Below are 15,177 nucleotides of genomic sequence, written 5' to 3'. Positions count from 1 at the left end.
AATCATTAAATTTTATTTTGTATTAATAAATCATGAGTTAATATCTCAGATGACCACTCAACTATGCACTCTTTTCTCATTAAGTCACTCAACTTTGAATATTAACTCAAAAGTCACTCAACTATGCTCTTTTTTCTTAGAAAGTCACTTAACTTTGAATTTTAACTTAAAAGTCACTCAACTATTCATTCTTTTCTCAGAAAGTCACTCAACCTATTTAATTGATATTTTAATTAAAATTACTGATAAAATTTTTATTTAAAAACAAAAACTCTAAAAGATAAGAAAATACCATTTAAATCATTTAGTGACCCATTTAATTAAAATTTGCTGCTTAGTTGCAGGACATGAAAGCTAACAAGCTAATTGAATTTGCCTTTTAAGTTAAGAAGAGAAGTGTGATTACATCGTAGAACAGTGTTTTTCATCATCTCTTATTTTGCTACTTTCTGTTTTGATTGTGAAGAAGACTGATCAAAGTCATCTAGTAGCAGCTAGTTTTGCATCTTATTGATTTGCTGGGTAAAATTAAATTAAATGGGTCACTAAATGATTTAAATGATATTCTTTTTATTTTTTAGAATTTTGGTTTTTAAATAAGAAATTTATATCAGTAAATTTTAATTAAAATATCAATTAAATAGGTTGAGTGACTTTCTGAGAAAAGAATGAATAGTTGAGTGACTTTTGAGTTAAAATTCAAAGTTGAGTGACTTTCTAAGAAAAAAGAGTATAGTTGAGTGACTTTTGAGTTAATATTCAAAATTGAGTGACTTAATGAGAAAAGAGTGCATAGTTGAGTGGTCATCTGAGATATTAACTCATAAAATCATTCAGATTAATCTTTTGTATCAAAAAAATCATAACTAGATTTATCATTAAAAAGCCAAGATTTTAAAAACTTTGGTCCATATTTCCTGCTGTCACCTGACAACAATTGAATTTCATTCACTGTTTAATATTATTATGTTTATCACTTTCCTAATTGAATTCCAGTTAACTAAGAAGTGGAAAATATGTTTATATGTACTGTATAATTTAGTTGAATAACAAATGATATTAAAGGAATAAATTTTGTATATATATATTATTTTTTTGGTCAAAATGGCATCTAAAAGATCCAATTCCATAGCCATTTTATTAATCCTTTTTCTTATATAAACTTCTCCGTAGTAGATTCAGGGAAATTTTTTTTTGCACATCGCCCTGTAAAACCTTAAATTCTTACTTCCATGGTGAATGTCAAAAAGGCAACATCAGCCGTAGTGGGAGCTAGCTCCATCTCGCAGGGGAAAATTGTGCAACATTGGCTGGTCAAAATTAATATATATTTTGGAGATTTAGTTGTATTTAATTTGATGATCCAATTACTTTGGATAATTAATATTATTCAGAGCAAAAGGGTCTATAAGCATTATATATTTTTAATGATAAATTTGTTTCAATGACTTTATTAATACAAATGTCTAAATTAAGTGATTTTATTGATTACAAAGGTCTAAATTGGATATTTTATTGATATAAAACAAACTTTAATAATTGTACTAGATAAATTGTCAAAGTTGAGAAATTTATTAACTCATTCATTAACACAACAAAAGAGATCAAAATTATCCTAATCTCTCATTTTAGACTGATAAAGTTAAAAGTGGTGTTTTGCACTTTGTGAGAAGATAGCCCTGAAGAGTAAAGGGTATATATACCCCACGCATCAATTAATTAAGTACTACTCCATATGTTGTTATAATAAAAAATAATGGAGAAGAGGAGGACCTGCAAGCAACTTGGTGGAATTAGGACTACTCATAACTACTGACCCCATACTGCATATTCAACAATAGTCAATATTGTCTCAATTCTGTCCAAAATGTCAACTCAATATTCTTCTACACAAATTGCTCGGAATTAAAATTTCCTATCGTAATAGCTCAGTTGATTAGTTACTTGAACTCACACCTTCTTGGTTCGAGATAATATCCCAATTTCACAGGGTAATTAAATGACTCTCTTTTTTCCGGGATATTATTACTATAGATATTGACACTATTATGATCAACGAACTTACCAAAATACCCCTCCAGGAGAAGCTTGGTTATTAACCTTTCTTAGTGAGATTAGTTACCGATAGCCCGTGGAAAGCACAAACCCAATAACATTAAGTCATATATATAATTTACGCTATAGGCAAAGTAACTAATTGTGCTCCAATTTTTCCTATTCAACGCCCTATTTTATTTAATATATTTTTCATTTTATATGAATTTATGAAGTTAGAGTTTGTTTGGTTATACTTATTACAATATGTATTTCATCATAATTTTTTCATATATCTTTAACGTATTTTGAATTGTCAATTATTATGACTTATTGTACTTTTAAAGCAAATTTTCAATATGTATATTTTAATTTTAAAAATGAGTCATATTCAATTATTTTGCTAGTTTTTAGAAATTAGTGGTATAAATCATATCTAGTAAAAGTACACTCAAATTCAAAATACTTTTTTGTGAAATGTATGACCAAACACAAGTTAAACTTTAAATCAAAATTTTTAAAAATAAATTAATATAAAAATATAGAAGAAAGATACCAAAAATTATAAAATAAAGCTAAATGACAAAAGTATCCTCACACTTAAATTTAATTCCGAGAAGCACACATATTGATCGTAACCTGTGTGTTTATTTATTTCTTATATAATCAGATAAAAATCCTTATATGGTAAAAATTACTAACGGTCATGTATGCTTGTAATTTGTCTTTTTATATATATAATCGATATCTTCTCCAAGTGAAACCAAAAGGCAAAATATACTAGAGAAAAATTCACAAATAGGCCCTTTACAATTCTTGTAATTGAAAAATATTGATTTTTTAAAATTTTGCTTAAATTTAAAAAAATTTATGGCATTGTTATGGAATTTCACTTATATAAATTAAAAGGGGAAATTTCCTCTATATATAGGTATATACGACCATATTTTGATCTAGAATAGTAGTATTTTTCTAACAAAATATATACAAAAGTAGATTTCTCCCTTAGTTACTATCGTAGTGATTAGCATAAATCTTTAGGGATTTCAGTTTTATACAAATTCCATGTGATTCAGGTTAGTATGATTTTCTCTGTATTTTGCCTTATCCACTAAATATTATGTGACGATCCGTCACATCATCACGCTTCATAAGCGCTGTATAAGTGTCGCATAGTATAAAGTTATCAATGTGAATTGTTTACATAAGAAAAAGACTAGTCCTTGTGGATGATTCAAGAGAAATATAGATATTTTCCTTGAAAGATTATAGAATTCAATAGAAGGTTCTTGAATCTAGGATTGTAGAGTATTCTATAGAAGAGATTTATTTGTAAATATATATAAACTTACATAATAATTATTATGCTCTTTCTTCCATTCTCTTAGCGATTCTTAGAGTTTTAGGCTGAATTGCATAACAAAATCGTAAGCAAATGGTGCAAGAACGTGAGCAAATTTTCAAGTACTGCACGTATGCTTAAAAAAAGACTAAGAACGTGATAATTAGTTGTATATTAAGTTCAATAATCCGTCAATATATACCACATTAACCAACATAAAAGTAATATAATGATCCACATATAGTTCCTGAAAAAAGTGAATAATTTTCAATTTTTTGTTTTATATTCTTCTTTTTAAAAGAAAATAATTTTATAAAAACTTTTTATGTGTATTTTTTTAATCTATCTAGGACGAATTGAATGTAATGATATCGGATTCATCTTAATTAAGAATGTCATGCTTGCCTTTGGCACTCGGAGAAGCAAATCTTGATTGAACCTATATTTGCTCAATGAATACAATCCGCTCATGGTAAAACTTCATATGGGTTCGATGTTGCCCAACATTCAATGCGGGTCGAAGCATATGGTTGCCGGGTTTGTTAAATGCTGTTAATGAAAATAGTAATTCATTATTCTTAACAATAGGTCCTGGAGACTTTTTGGTTCATCATTCTATTGCCCTTGGTTTACATGCAACTACATTGATCTTAGTAAAAGGTGCTTTAGATGCATGTGGTTCCAAGTTAATGCCAGATAAAAAGGATTTCGGTTATAGTTTTCCGTGCGATGGCCCATGACGAGGCGGTACTTGTGATATTTCGACACGGTACACGTTTTATTTGGCAATTTTTTTTAGACCTAATGTTTAGTATATTTTTATACATAAATTCACGTTTTCTATCAAAAAAATTAGGTTCAAATGAATTCAGTATCAATCAATCATATTTCTTCTATATTCAACCAAATTAAATAACTTTTTTAAAAATAAATTTGAATTGAATGATTTGACGATCGATTAAAGTGTGTGGCCATGAGTCTATCAAGACAGCTCCCACTACACTGTTTCTTGAACACTCCATTGTCCATACAATTACAAAAGAACCCTATAGCCACTACTTTATTAATGAAATATCATTATAGATCGTACTCCCATATTCTATTTAGAAAAAATTAGTCAATTAGTCAAAATTCTTAACATATTTATTAAAAATAATTATAATTTAAAATAATTATTAAAAAATCAATATGTTAATTATATAACAAATAAAGTGTATCATAATATAATTCTTTGTCCTTCCCTTTATTTCTCGAGCCACCTATAGCTGCTAATATGAGAGACCGGCAAAACAGTGAAGAGTCTTGCAAAGCCTATGGCACCATGTGGGGCGTGGTGAAGCAAGAAAGGACTGTTGAAACAGAGAGGGATGTGAATTTTCATGCAAAACTAATGGCACCATATGGCATGACTGCAAAGTTACCCGTTCTATATGTCAACAATTTTCTATTTCTTTTTTATTTTGTATTCATTCTAATTATATGCCGATAAGTTTTATATTTTTTATGCTCACTTTGTATTTTAATATAATTTTGTATTTCAATCTCACTTTGTATGTCAAGAAGTTTTGTATTTCTTTTTTATTTTGTATTCATTCTAAATGTATGCCAACAAGTTTTATATTTTTGATACTCACTTTGTATTTCAATCTCACTTTGCATGCCAAGAAGTTTTGTAGTATTTCTTTTTTATTTTGTATTCATTCTAAATGTATGCTAACAAATTATATATTTTTTGTATTTCCATCTCACTTTTTATTTCAATCTCACTTTGTATGCCAACAAGTTTTGTAAAGTTCTTTTTTATTTTTTTCATTCTAAATTCTTTTTCACTGCCAACAAAAATTTCAAATCAATCGACTTCAATTCGACATAGATTGAGTATTATCAATGAAGTATTAAAAATCGATATTGGAAATTTGAGGAATAAGGGAGAGAGAATCCATGTCGATTTCTATTTGAAATATAACTGATGAGAAATTTCAGTGATTTTTATCTTATTTGAAATATTCTCTCCTGATCTTCTCCATTTTGTTATTAACTAATTATATTTTTTTTTCAAAAAAATAATAATATAAATCAGCAATATAACAAATTAAAATATTGACATTTTAAATAAATATTAAAAGTGTGGCTATAGGGTACTATTAAATGCTAAAATATTGCTATTTAAAAAAAAAAGTCCTTTTTAATTAAAGCTCTATCTTAGGACTGTTCTAGATCAAAGTCCAAAAGAAAATCCCACATGAATGGCCATGGATCGTTTATTGTCACTTGTCATGTAGAAAATATCGTTAATATATACAACTTGAACCACATAAAATTAACCATCACATGTTCCTAGTGTGTTTGAATTAGTCAAATCAAAGGCATGTTTCAGAAGGGACAACTAATTAATAATTTACTTAGTTTGCTTAGCTTATTGTGGTGTTTTCATATTCCAAAGGCCCACAGCCTGACCGGTTGATATTGCACGTAATTTCATTTAAAATCTTTGGGTACCATTTACTTACCTTTAAATCATTGAAAGGTAATGTATCCATTGTGATGAAATTCAGAGCTTAAGTTACAATTGTGAGAATAATGTATCTATTGTGATGAAAGTCAAATGCTTTTATAAGTGAGGAAAAAAGAGGTATATTTATAGTAGGGATAAGGGTCTGAAAAATACCCTAACTTTGATCGAATTTACTGTTGCTATACTAAATTTTCATGAATCCGCTTTGTACAACTACATGAGTGAATCCTGAATCAGAAACGGTTACTGGTGAAGCTTATCCGAATATGTTACTAAAAAACCTTATTTCTGGTCTTATCATTCCGAAGCTAGCTAGATGCCTGCAAACATTGTTTCAGAACTTCAATGGATATGAACAACCTTATCGGGTGTGACTCAAGGCTATGTCTGGTGTTATTGCTACTGAGTTGCACCTGATTAGACTTTGACTGTCACGTGTTACCTTTTGATACGTTCACATGTCAAATACAAATTATGTACTAGCAAATACTTATAAAATCCTAATAAATTAAGTAATCAATTAGGCTTCTTGAACCCCTTCTAAGCTTACTCACATGAATTATTTAATTAGACAAATATAACCCTGCAGTTTCCGATTTTAAAATGTCAAACTTCTTTGAACAATACATGTTTATTCCTTTCTTTGTAAAAACAGCTTATATCTACCAACATTATTTGCAGGTGTTTGAGTGGACAGCTCAACTAATTGTGTGGTATTAAACACATATCATGAGATTGATATATTATTTGAAGATAGATAGTATGTCAATATTAATTAGAAAAAGGAAATATAAAAAAAACAGATGAGTATAGTCAAGTGCATGCTTCCAAATTCGATATGAAGCAACGAAACACATTCAAATTAAAGAGTAAATTTCACTTTTACTTTCTTAATTTTTTGAATTTGAAAAATAAATCTCTTTGATCAAATATTTAGCGACAATTGAGTTAATAAGATTGTATCCAAAGCCGAGTCTTTAGCAACATTTATATAGAGCACTAATTTGGTGCACTAGTCCAAACGCTCGCCTTAGGCCTAACTCCTAAGGCAAGCGAGGTGACCTGACATTGAATATTCGTCACTTCATTCTTCTTGTGATTTTGACAAGATACGAACTAGTAATCTCAACGTGTAGATAGAGGTTCACGACCATCAAAACCACCTAGTGAATTGTGTTAATTTTTCTCCTTTAATTTATAGTTATTCATGTACATACTACGATTCTAGGTGTGTGTAATAATATTTTCCGATGAAGTAATATCAATGTCACATGACATTGCTTTAACTAACATGCATCTGCTAGTGATGTCTTCACTATCTTTAAATTCTAAGTTCGTTTCTCCATTTAATATATAAAAGGTAAAAATTGCCTGTCCCATCCAAGCATTTTGTATTTGTAAAATTGCATGACCCATTCAAGACTATAGGCCTTCCATATTTTGAAATGGAATGTGTCATAAACACACATTGATTGGAAATTTCACCAAATTAGAGTCTGGTGTCACCTTCAATTGTGGAACCAAATCCCATTAATTGGGTGCAGAGGACTTATAGAACAAATAAAGCCAATAAAATTGGCATGACAATTGACCCAATGCCATTCTTTAAAACTGTGTTAGGTAAAGGTTTATATCATGGTGCTTGCAAGGGTATATATATAAAACAGAGAAATGTAAAAGAATTTTCCAACTTTTGGATAAAGTGAAAGAAGAGAAGTTTATTATTTCCTCAATCTCATGTGTGTGGTTCATTTGGTTTGTCATTTTATTTTAAAGTTATTTTCAATAAAAAAAATTGTGTCAAAATCTTAAAGGTTAAATTGATAACGATCATTAACTAATAAATTAATAATCGATAAGTCAATACCTTAATGATTCTATAATGGTTTAGCATATTTACAAATCGAAAATCATAAATTGAACTAATGAACTTCAAAACTAAATCGAATTGATCAATACAGTCATAGACAAAGAAGTATTAAAGACTTTACCTTAAAACAACTTGTGAAAAGTAATGGGAGTAGAACATCAAAAGAATGTTAAATAAAATTTAGAATATTTTAGCTATTTAGTAGAACCTTCTAGAATTTTGTAGAGTAATATCTTTGATATTTGTACTTAAGAAAAATCTAGATAGTCTAGAATATTAGATATTTAAGGGAGATATTTATAGAATAGATTAGAATAGTCTAGATCCTTAGTATCTAGAATCATCCCTACACAAGTATAAATATGATGACCTTAGTCATCTGTAGACAACCCAAGAATAACCAAAACTAAAGACAATAGAAGAGTCTTCTTCCATAAACAAGTTCTCCTTTTTATCTTCATCTTCATTAGTTGAATCTTTCGAAAGTTGAATCTTTCGATCTTAATTAACGATCTTGGACTAGTAAAAAATTTTCCGATTATACTTTTTTTCTGCTATTCTCTACAATTACTGTATTCATACTTCAACAAGGATCGGAATTCGGAATATAGGTTCGGCTCTAGTCCTAAACCTTATACCTAAATCAATCAAAAAGAGCATATTATCATGAAGTAAAAATTACTCAAAACTCATAGAAAAAGATTACCACTTATACACTCAACCAGGGGCGGAGCCACATAGGCTCCAGGGTGTCCAATTAATTATACTATAGATACACGTAAAATTTTGACTTTATATTGGTATACATAGAATTTGGACCCCCTGAAATAATAAAGTGATGCGCAGTGGAGTTGGTAATAGCCTGTGCAATCCTACTCTTTGTCTCGGTTTGATTTCCCGCAGAGTTGTTTTCTTTTTCTGTAATTATTTTGACTTCTTGAATTCAATTAAGTACAATAAACATGCGGAATTTTTACATAAAAGTTCAGTAGCTTGGTGGTTAATAGTATCATGAAGATCTCCAAGATCCAAGTTCGAATCCCTCCTCTACTAACTATTTTTTTTTCAATTAAAATTGAATTATTTCCTTAAATTTTAATATATCACAATATTATTAAGAATAGAATCTCAATAATTCTCTCTATTTTTTCTTCTCGTTCTCTTATTTTATAACAAAAATAACCAACTTAATATTTTAGTTTCAAGTTTCAATTGACATGAGGAATTATTATAATAGAGTACCAAAAAAAAAGTTCGACTTCTCTAAGTCAACCAAATAAAGAAACAACGGTAGATCAATTAGAGATGTTGTCACATTCTTCTCAAAAACAAAGCATTGATTTAAATACTCTAAAAATGACTTGTGAAATCGAATGGATGATGAGTTTTTAGACGGTTGTATAGTGTCTTATGTAGAAAAGAAAGTATTTTGTACTATTTCTAATGAGTCTATTATAAAAACGTTTCAGGATATGAAACCCCGTTGAGTACAATTATAATAATATATTTAAATTATGTTTTCAATAGTAGTTTATTTTCTTTATGTTAGTTTTGAATTATACACTTGTAATTCTATTAAAAATATTCCTATATTTAATTAAATATTGCTTAACTTGATTATTTATTTTGGTAATTTAAATCGTCATTTTTTAAAAAAAAATTTACTATTAAAAATTTGGACACCCTTCATTAAATTCCTGGCTACACCACTGCACTCAACTAATTTAATGAGTTTATCAACAAATAATAAATTCCGTGATCCTTTGAGCTTCATATAATTAATTAAATAATCTTTTATTACAGCATTATATTCAATAAGTATATTTGAGTACATTCTATTTTATGTGACATTATTATTGTTTGAAAGGTCAATGTATTTTTATGTTAAATTTTGAGAATGATTTTTTCATATATATATGAATTGAAAACAAGTCTTATGACATATACTATCGTTAATCTCTAATCTCTATATTCGAGTCCATACCAAATATAATTTAATACTCGTATCTAATGCCCGTAATACTTATGTTTTATCTGATAATCTCATCATTTAAATATACACCATAATATTATTATTCCTTATTTTACTAACAAAATAAAAATATAATTTTGACATTTTATATTGAAATTGTTATTTTTTTTTATCTAGAGCACCATGAACTTAAGCCTCCCCTTAACTTGAGGGCAGGAAAGACTAGTTTCTTCCAGCGTCTTCTATTCATGATTCATCCATGCCAACAACTCCCCAGTCAAATCACTAGTATTATTATTTCTCAGTTTCAATTTATTTATTTTATATTTAAAAAATATGCATATTTTTAGCAATTTTTAATGATAGCTTATTATCATAAACTACGGTATTTGATATGTTTTATATATCTTTAATCTAATTTATTTTTTAAAACTTCATGTCATTTAAATAAACAAATTGACTTTACACTATTTTTTTATTGACGGCTATGGAATCTTGAATTGATGCACTTGAGTTGAGGTCGTAATGATAAAGTTTGTATATACATTATCCTTCTCAAACTTCTCTACCCCTCACATCAATTCTTATTTCACTGGATATGTTATTGTAATCAGACTAACAAATTGATACGGAGTAATTACTTACAACATGGCCCCAGTTCCAGAATAGTCCCGTAGCTTCAATCTCAACCGTCCGATCAAATGATCACTCACACACGTGTCGGCCACACTCCAATAATCACGAGAATTCAAACCCCACAACAAACGTTACTTGTAATTCACCTCCATATATTACACCACTTCTCCCATACCCATTTTCATCAATTCAAATCACGAACACAAAAATCAACATTTTCATTAGCATCATCTTAATTCTCCGATCCTGCAGATTTCCATGGCTCCGGCAATTGCTAGAGTAACCGAGAAAATGGCGAAACCAGTAACCAACGGGCCGGGTCCTGCTACATTGGACCGGGCCTACGTGACGTTTTTGGCGGGAAATGGTGATTATGTGAAAGGTGTGATTGGATTAGCAAAAGGTTTGAGGAAGGTCAAATCGGAGTATCCGCTGGTGGTGGCGGTGCTGCCGGATGTTCCGGCAGAGCACCGCCGTATGCTGGAGGAGCAAGGCTGTGTCGTGAGGGAGATTGAGCCAGTTTACCCACCTGAAAACCAAACTCAATTTGCTATGGCTTATTACGTCATCAACTACTCTAAGCTTCGTATGTGGGAGGTAAGCGGGGTCCATCGTTTGACACGTGTCATGTTTTAAAATTTCGGCAACACCACATTTGCAATTACACGTGGATGGACCTGCCACGCGTCATGTTTCTAGTGTTGCTACATCAGTTTATTCATTACACGTGGGATGATAATTGTTACTTTTCATTATTTGACACTCTTTTTTGTTTGAGAGTCTTAATAATTTAAGTTTCATCGAAAATTTGCGCACGAAATCTTTAAATGTTTTGAAATGAAATTAATATATTTATAAATTATTTAAAAAAAAATACTATAAGTTACAATAATAGAAAATTCAAAATATTTAAAAGATATATAAAAAAATTATGATAAAAAATAGATTTATTTGAATCTCAAAATTCGAAAAGTGTCACTTAAGTTGGAACAGAGGAAATACTACAAATGATAATTGTAGACGAGATAAGTGTCATATAATTTTGGAAAAAAAGTCAAAAATATATTCGAACTATGATCGAAATTGTTATAATAATATCGAATTTTGGAAATGACCTTTTACCCCTGCACTATTTGATAGTGTATTTTAAAGGTATATATTTGTCTATGTGAACATCATAAATATTACATCATTATAAATAATAACGTGTCCATGTTGACACATATATACCTTTAAAATACACTATTAAATAGTGCAAGGGAATAAAAGGTCTTCCATAAAGTTTGCTATCGTAACAACAATTTCGGCCAAAGTTTGAGTATTTTTCAGACATTTTTCCTTATAATTTTTTTTAATGACACATAAATTTGACTCTAAGGAGAGTAATTACTTATTAGTACGAGGGCATTTTTGGGTTTAGTTTTATTTTCCTTAACTATCAACTCTAACGACTGAGGCTTGTTACCTGACATACAAAGTAACCTAACTTGTTATAGCATCTTAAAGATGTATCGAGTGATTGGGAGGTGGGTTTCCCATATGGCAAACTTGGGATCTAGTAATTTACTAAATATGTATAAATACTTGAATATATGGGGAATAGGTCCGGGAATGTAACCTAGTTACTATCATCAATTAATTTGATATCGTTGTATTAACTTTGTTACAGTTGGATTATTATTGACATATATTTGTCATTACATGTATGCAGTTTGTGGAATACAAGAAGATGATATACCTAGATGGTGACATTCAGGTGTATGACAACATAGATCATTTGTTTGATTTGGCGGATGGTTACTTCTATGCTGTAATGGACTGTTTCTGTGAGAAAACATGGAGTCACACACCTCAATACAAAATCGGCTACTGTCAGCAGTGTCCGGACAGAATTAAGTGGCCTAGTGACGAATTGGGTCAGCCACCATCCCTATATTTCAACGCTGGAATGTTCGTGTTTGAGCCCAGCCTCCGTACTTACCAAGACCTCTTGAAGAAACTTCAAATCACCCCTCCTACTCCTTTTGCAGAGCAGGTACTTTTCTTGAAAATTTTGAAATTTATAAGGTTCCCAAATTTTTAGCAGATATTTCAACATTTACATATAATTAAAGTTATTTGGTTCTGTCGAACCAGTACATATACCCTTGTCCTTGATTGATGTTGTGATCATATGACAGGATTTCCTGAATATGTATTTCAAGAACATCTACAGACCCATACCACTAGTGTACAATCTTGTTCTAGCAATGTTATGGCGTCATCCCGAGAATGTTGAGCTTGATAAAGTGAAAGTTGTACACTATTGTGCAGCGGTGAGTAACTAACTTGACTATTCGCATGTTTTAGATCACAAATTTTAAAAGTTTTTCTTTTTTTTCTGAGTCATGTTGATTTGTTCTTGTAACGATGATGGAGCAGGGATCAAAGCCGTGGAGGTACACAGGGAAAGAAGAGAACATGGAAAGGGAGGATATAAAATTACTGGTGAAGAAGTGGTGGGACATTTACAACGACGAGTCTCTGGACTACAAGAGATCAGTTGGCATGAACCAGGTGAATGTGATAGGTGCTGCAGGAGCAGTGAACCAGCTTCAACCACTGATTGCTGCTGCTATGTCCCAGGCTGGTGCGGTCAAATACGTGACTGCTCCCTCCGCTGCCTAAATTTTGTACTACTACACCACATTGCACTACATAAGGTTAGTTAATTAATAGGGTGAATGTACGGATAAATGGTTGAGAGGGAGAGGAAGTTGTTAATAGTTTTGCAAGGTTCAAATGAAGTTTGGGGATGATTCGTTTGGTTATTTCCAATTTCGTTGTATTTGAATTGAAAATTGAAATGTGTGAGTTGATTAACAAGGTAATATAAACTATATTTGGTGTACTAGAGTTCTTCATTGCAGCTTACCTTCACCATTCAAATTTGGGTACGGACCGTGGTCTAACTTGAACGTCAAAAGTCAGCTAATGACATAACAATCACCAAAACAATACAAGGAGATAACTTAAGATCAATGTGAAACACTCTTGAATTTATCTTTTAGAGACTACGGATCAGACTGTTTTCACTATAGATGTTCAAATGAATTTAAGTGGGAGTCACTTTGATGATAATGGATCAGTTCATATTTTCACAAATACACCATATGAATTGAATCTTTTTTTATATTGTTGGTCTGAGTGGGAGTAACTTAATTACTAATGCATAATCAATTTATCAATCTCGACGAACAAGTCGTCCCCAAATTATCCATGGTCGATTTCAAATCAAAGGAAAACATTTTTAGTTACTCCCCAAGATGACTTAGAGCCAAAAAAATATAATAAACACTCTCACAATGTCCTGCTAAAGAAAAATGATTAAAAGCAATGGAGGATGAGATTGAGTCAATGAATTAAATGATCAAATCAAGTTTCAAAATCGATTGATATATCTATAGGTTGTAAAACTATTAAAACAAGTGGATTTCTTAAATCAAGCGTAAGGCAATGGTAACATTGAAAGATTCAAAGTTCGTCTAGTAAATAAACGGTTACACACAATAGGAAGAAATTGATTATGAAGAAACGTTTTCACTTGTTCATTGTTTTGCTTTAATAAGGCTAAATTTATCAATAATAGCTATCTTGGATCTTGAATTGCATTAAATGGTGTAAAAACTTTATTTCTCAACATACAACAAGAAGAGGAAGTCTCTAGTTTAGACATAAGTTGTTTGAAATATCATCTGCACAATATTTTATTTATAAAAGGCAAACACTATATGGGAAAGGAATCGATATACATGTTTAATTTCATATCATGTATGTATATAGTGACTCATAAGGGTGATACAAGTTTAGTCTCAGCTACTTATTGTCGAGTGAAGCCTTGAAAATCTTAAGTAATTTTTCACATTGTACCCTCGTGACTTTAATTGATTTATTGAAATTCAATTTAGTGTATGCTATCTGAATATGTTGCTAAGAGATTATGCTTGATTCGGTCTGACAGGACATCTCTAGAAATGTTATCATGTTGAGATTAAGAGAATCATGAGATGAGAAAGTTCATTAAGTATTATCGCATAATTGTGTTCACTAATCGGTCTCTTATGATGATAACAATTCAAAATTAAGATAAAGAGATTATGAGAAATATGAATGTGATAAATGATCTAGGATACTGTATGCTATAATTTATTCTAAATTTTATGAATCGAGATATAATAGATGTATATCAGTGAAATTCTTGAAGTATGCATTGGCCACACAATCTAGTCATAAGTATGAAATGTTGGAGAATATGAATGAGAGTTGACTCACTATATGTGAGTGAGAGATGAAGGAAATTAAGTCAGGTCACTTATATGAGTCGATCCAGACCCATGAGTAATATGTATTTATTATATATTTATTTATTTACAAAATAAAAAATGCGAAAACAATCGTTCGAAACTAGAAAATGAAAAGAACGATACTTTTCTCTCCATCCAAAATTAGAAGAAAAACTTTCCTCCTCTCTCATTGAAAGTTGTTCAAGCAAAAGAATTCTAGAAGAAGATTTTACTACAAAAAGCTGAGAATGATATTCTGGAATATGATATGATTTTGTGACTTTATATAGTGTAGTGCATTTTTGTAGGTGATTACACAGTTTGACTAGTGAAATAAAATTCAATAATTCTACAAACTATGTATTTGAGTTTATTCTTCAACAATATTGTTACTTTTTGCCTAGTACTTCATGTCTTATTTTACACTATTAAAATTGATAATTAATCTATTTAACGAGCTAAATCAATAACGCATATTTTTAACCT

The 15,177-nt window shown here is 30.2% G+C and overlaps 1 protein-coding gene across 1 annotated transcript; it reads left to right on the top strand.

Moving 5' to 3' along the window:
* Positions 1-10,551: 10,551 nt before the first annotated feature.
* LOC102591561 (galactinol synthase 1) lies at positions 10,552-13,277 on the top strand. Its single transcript, XM_006349099.2, has 4 exons — positions 10,552-10,966; positions 12,081-12,404; positions 12,550-12,684; positions 12,791-13,277. The coding sequence occupies exons 1-4, from the start codon at positions 10,628-10,630 to the stop codon at positions 13,034-13,036; spliced, it is 1,044 nt and encodes a 347-aa protein (XP_006349161.1). The 5' UTR covers positions 10,552-10,627; the 3' UTR covers positions 13,037-13,277.
* The last annotated feature ends 1,900 nt before the right edge of the window (positions 13,278-15,177 follow it).

The sequence above is a fragment of the Solanum tuberosum genome, unplaced genomic scaffold (genome assembly GCF_000226075.1).
Source record: "Solanum tuberosum cultivar DM 1-3 516 R44 unplaced genomic scaffold, SolTub_3.0 scf00104, whole genome shotgun sequence".
Lineage (NCBI taxonomy): Eukaryota > Viridiplantae > Streptophyta > Magnoliopsida > Solanales > Solanaceae > Solanum > Solanum tuberosum.
The sequence above is the reverse complement of the archived record's forward strand: the minus strand, read 5'-3'. Positions and strand labels throughout refer to the sequence as shown.

Bases quoted from the DNA above. Each gene is read 5' to 3' on its own strand.
- LOC102591561 (XM_006349099.2), top strand. From the start codon at position 10,628: ATGGCTCCGGCAATTGCTAGAGTAACCGAGAAAATGGCGAAACCAGTA. The intron at 12,405-12,549 runs GTACTTTTCTTG...ATCATATGACAG, and splicing joins CTACTCCTTTTGCAGAGCAG to GATTTCCTGAATATGTATTT. The intron at 12,685-12,790 runs GTGAGTAACTAA...ATGATGGAGCAG, and splicing joins TTGTACACTATTGTGCAGCG to GGATCAAAGCCGTGGAGGTA.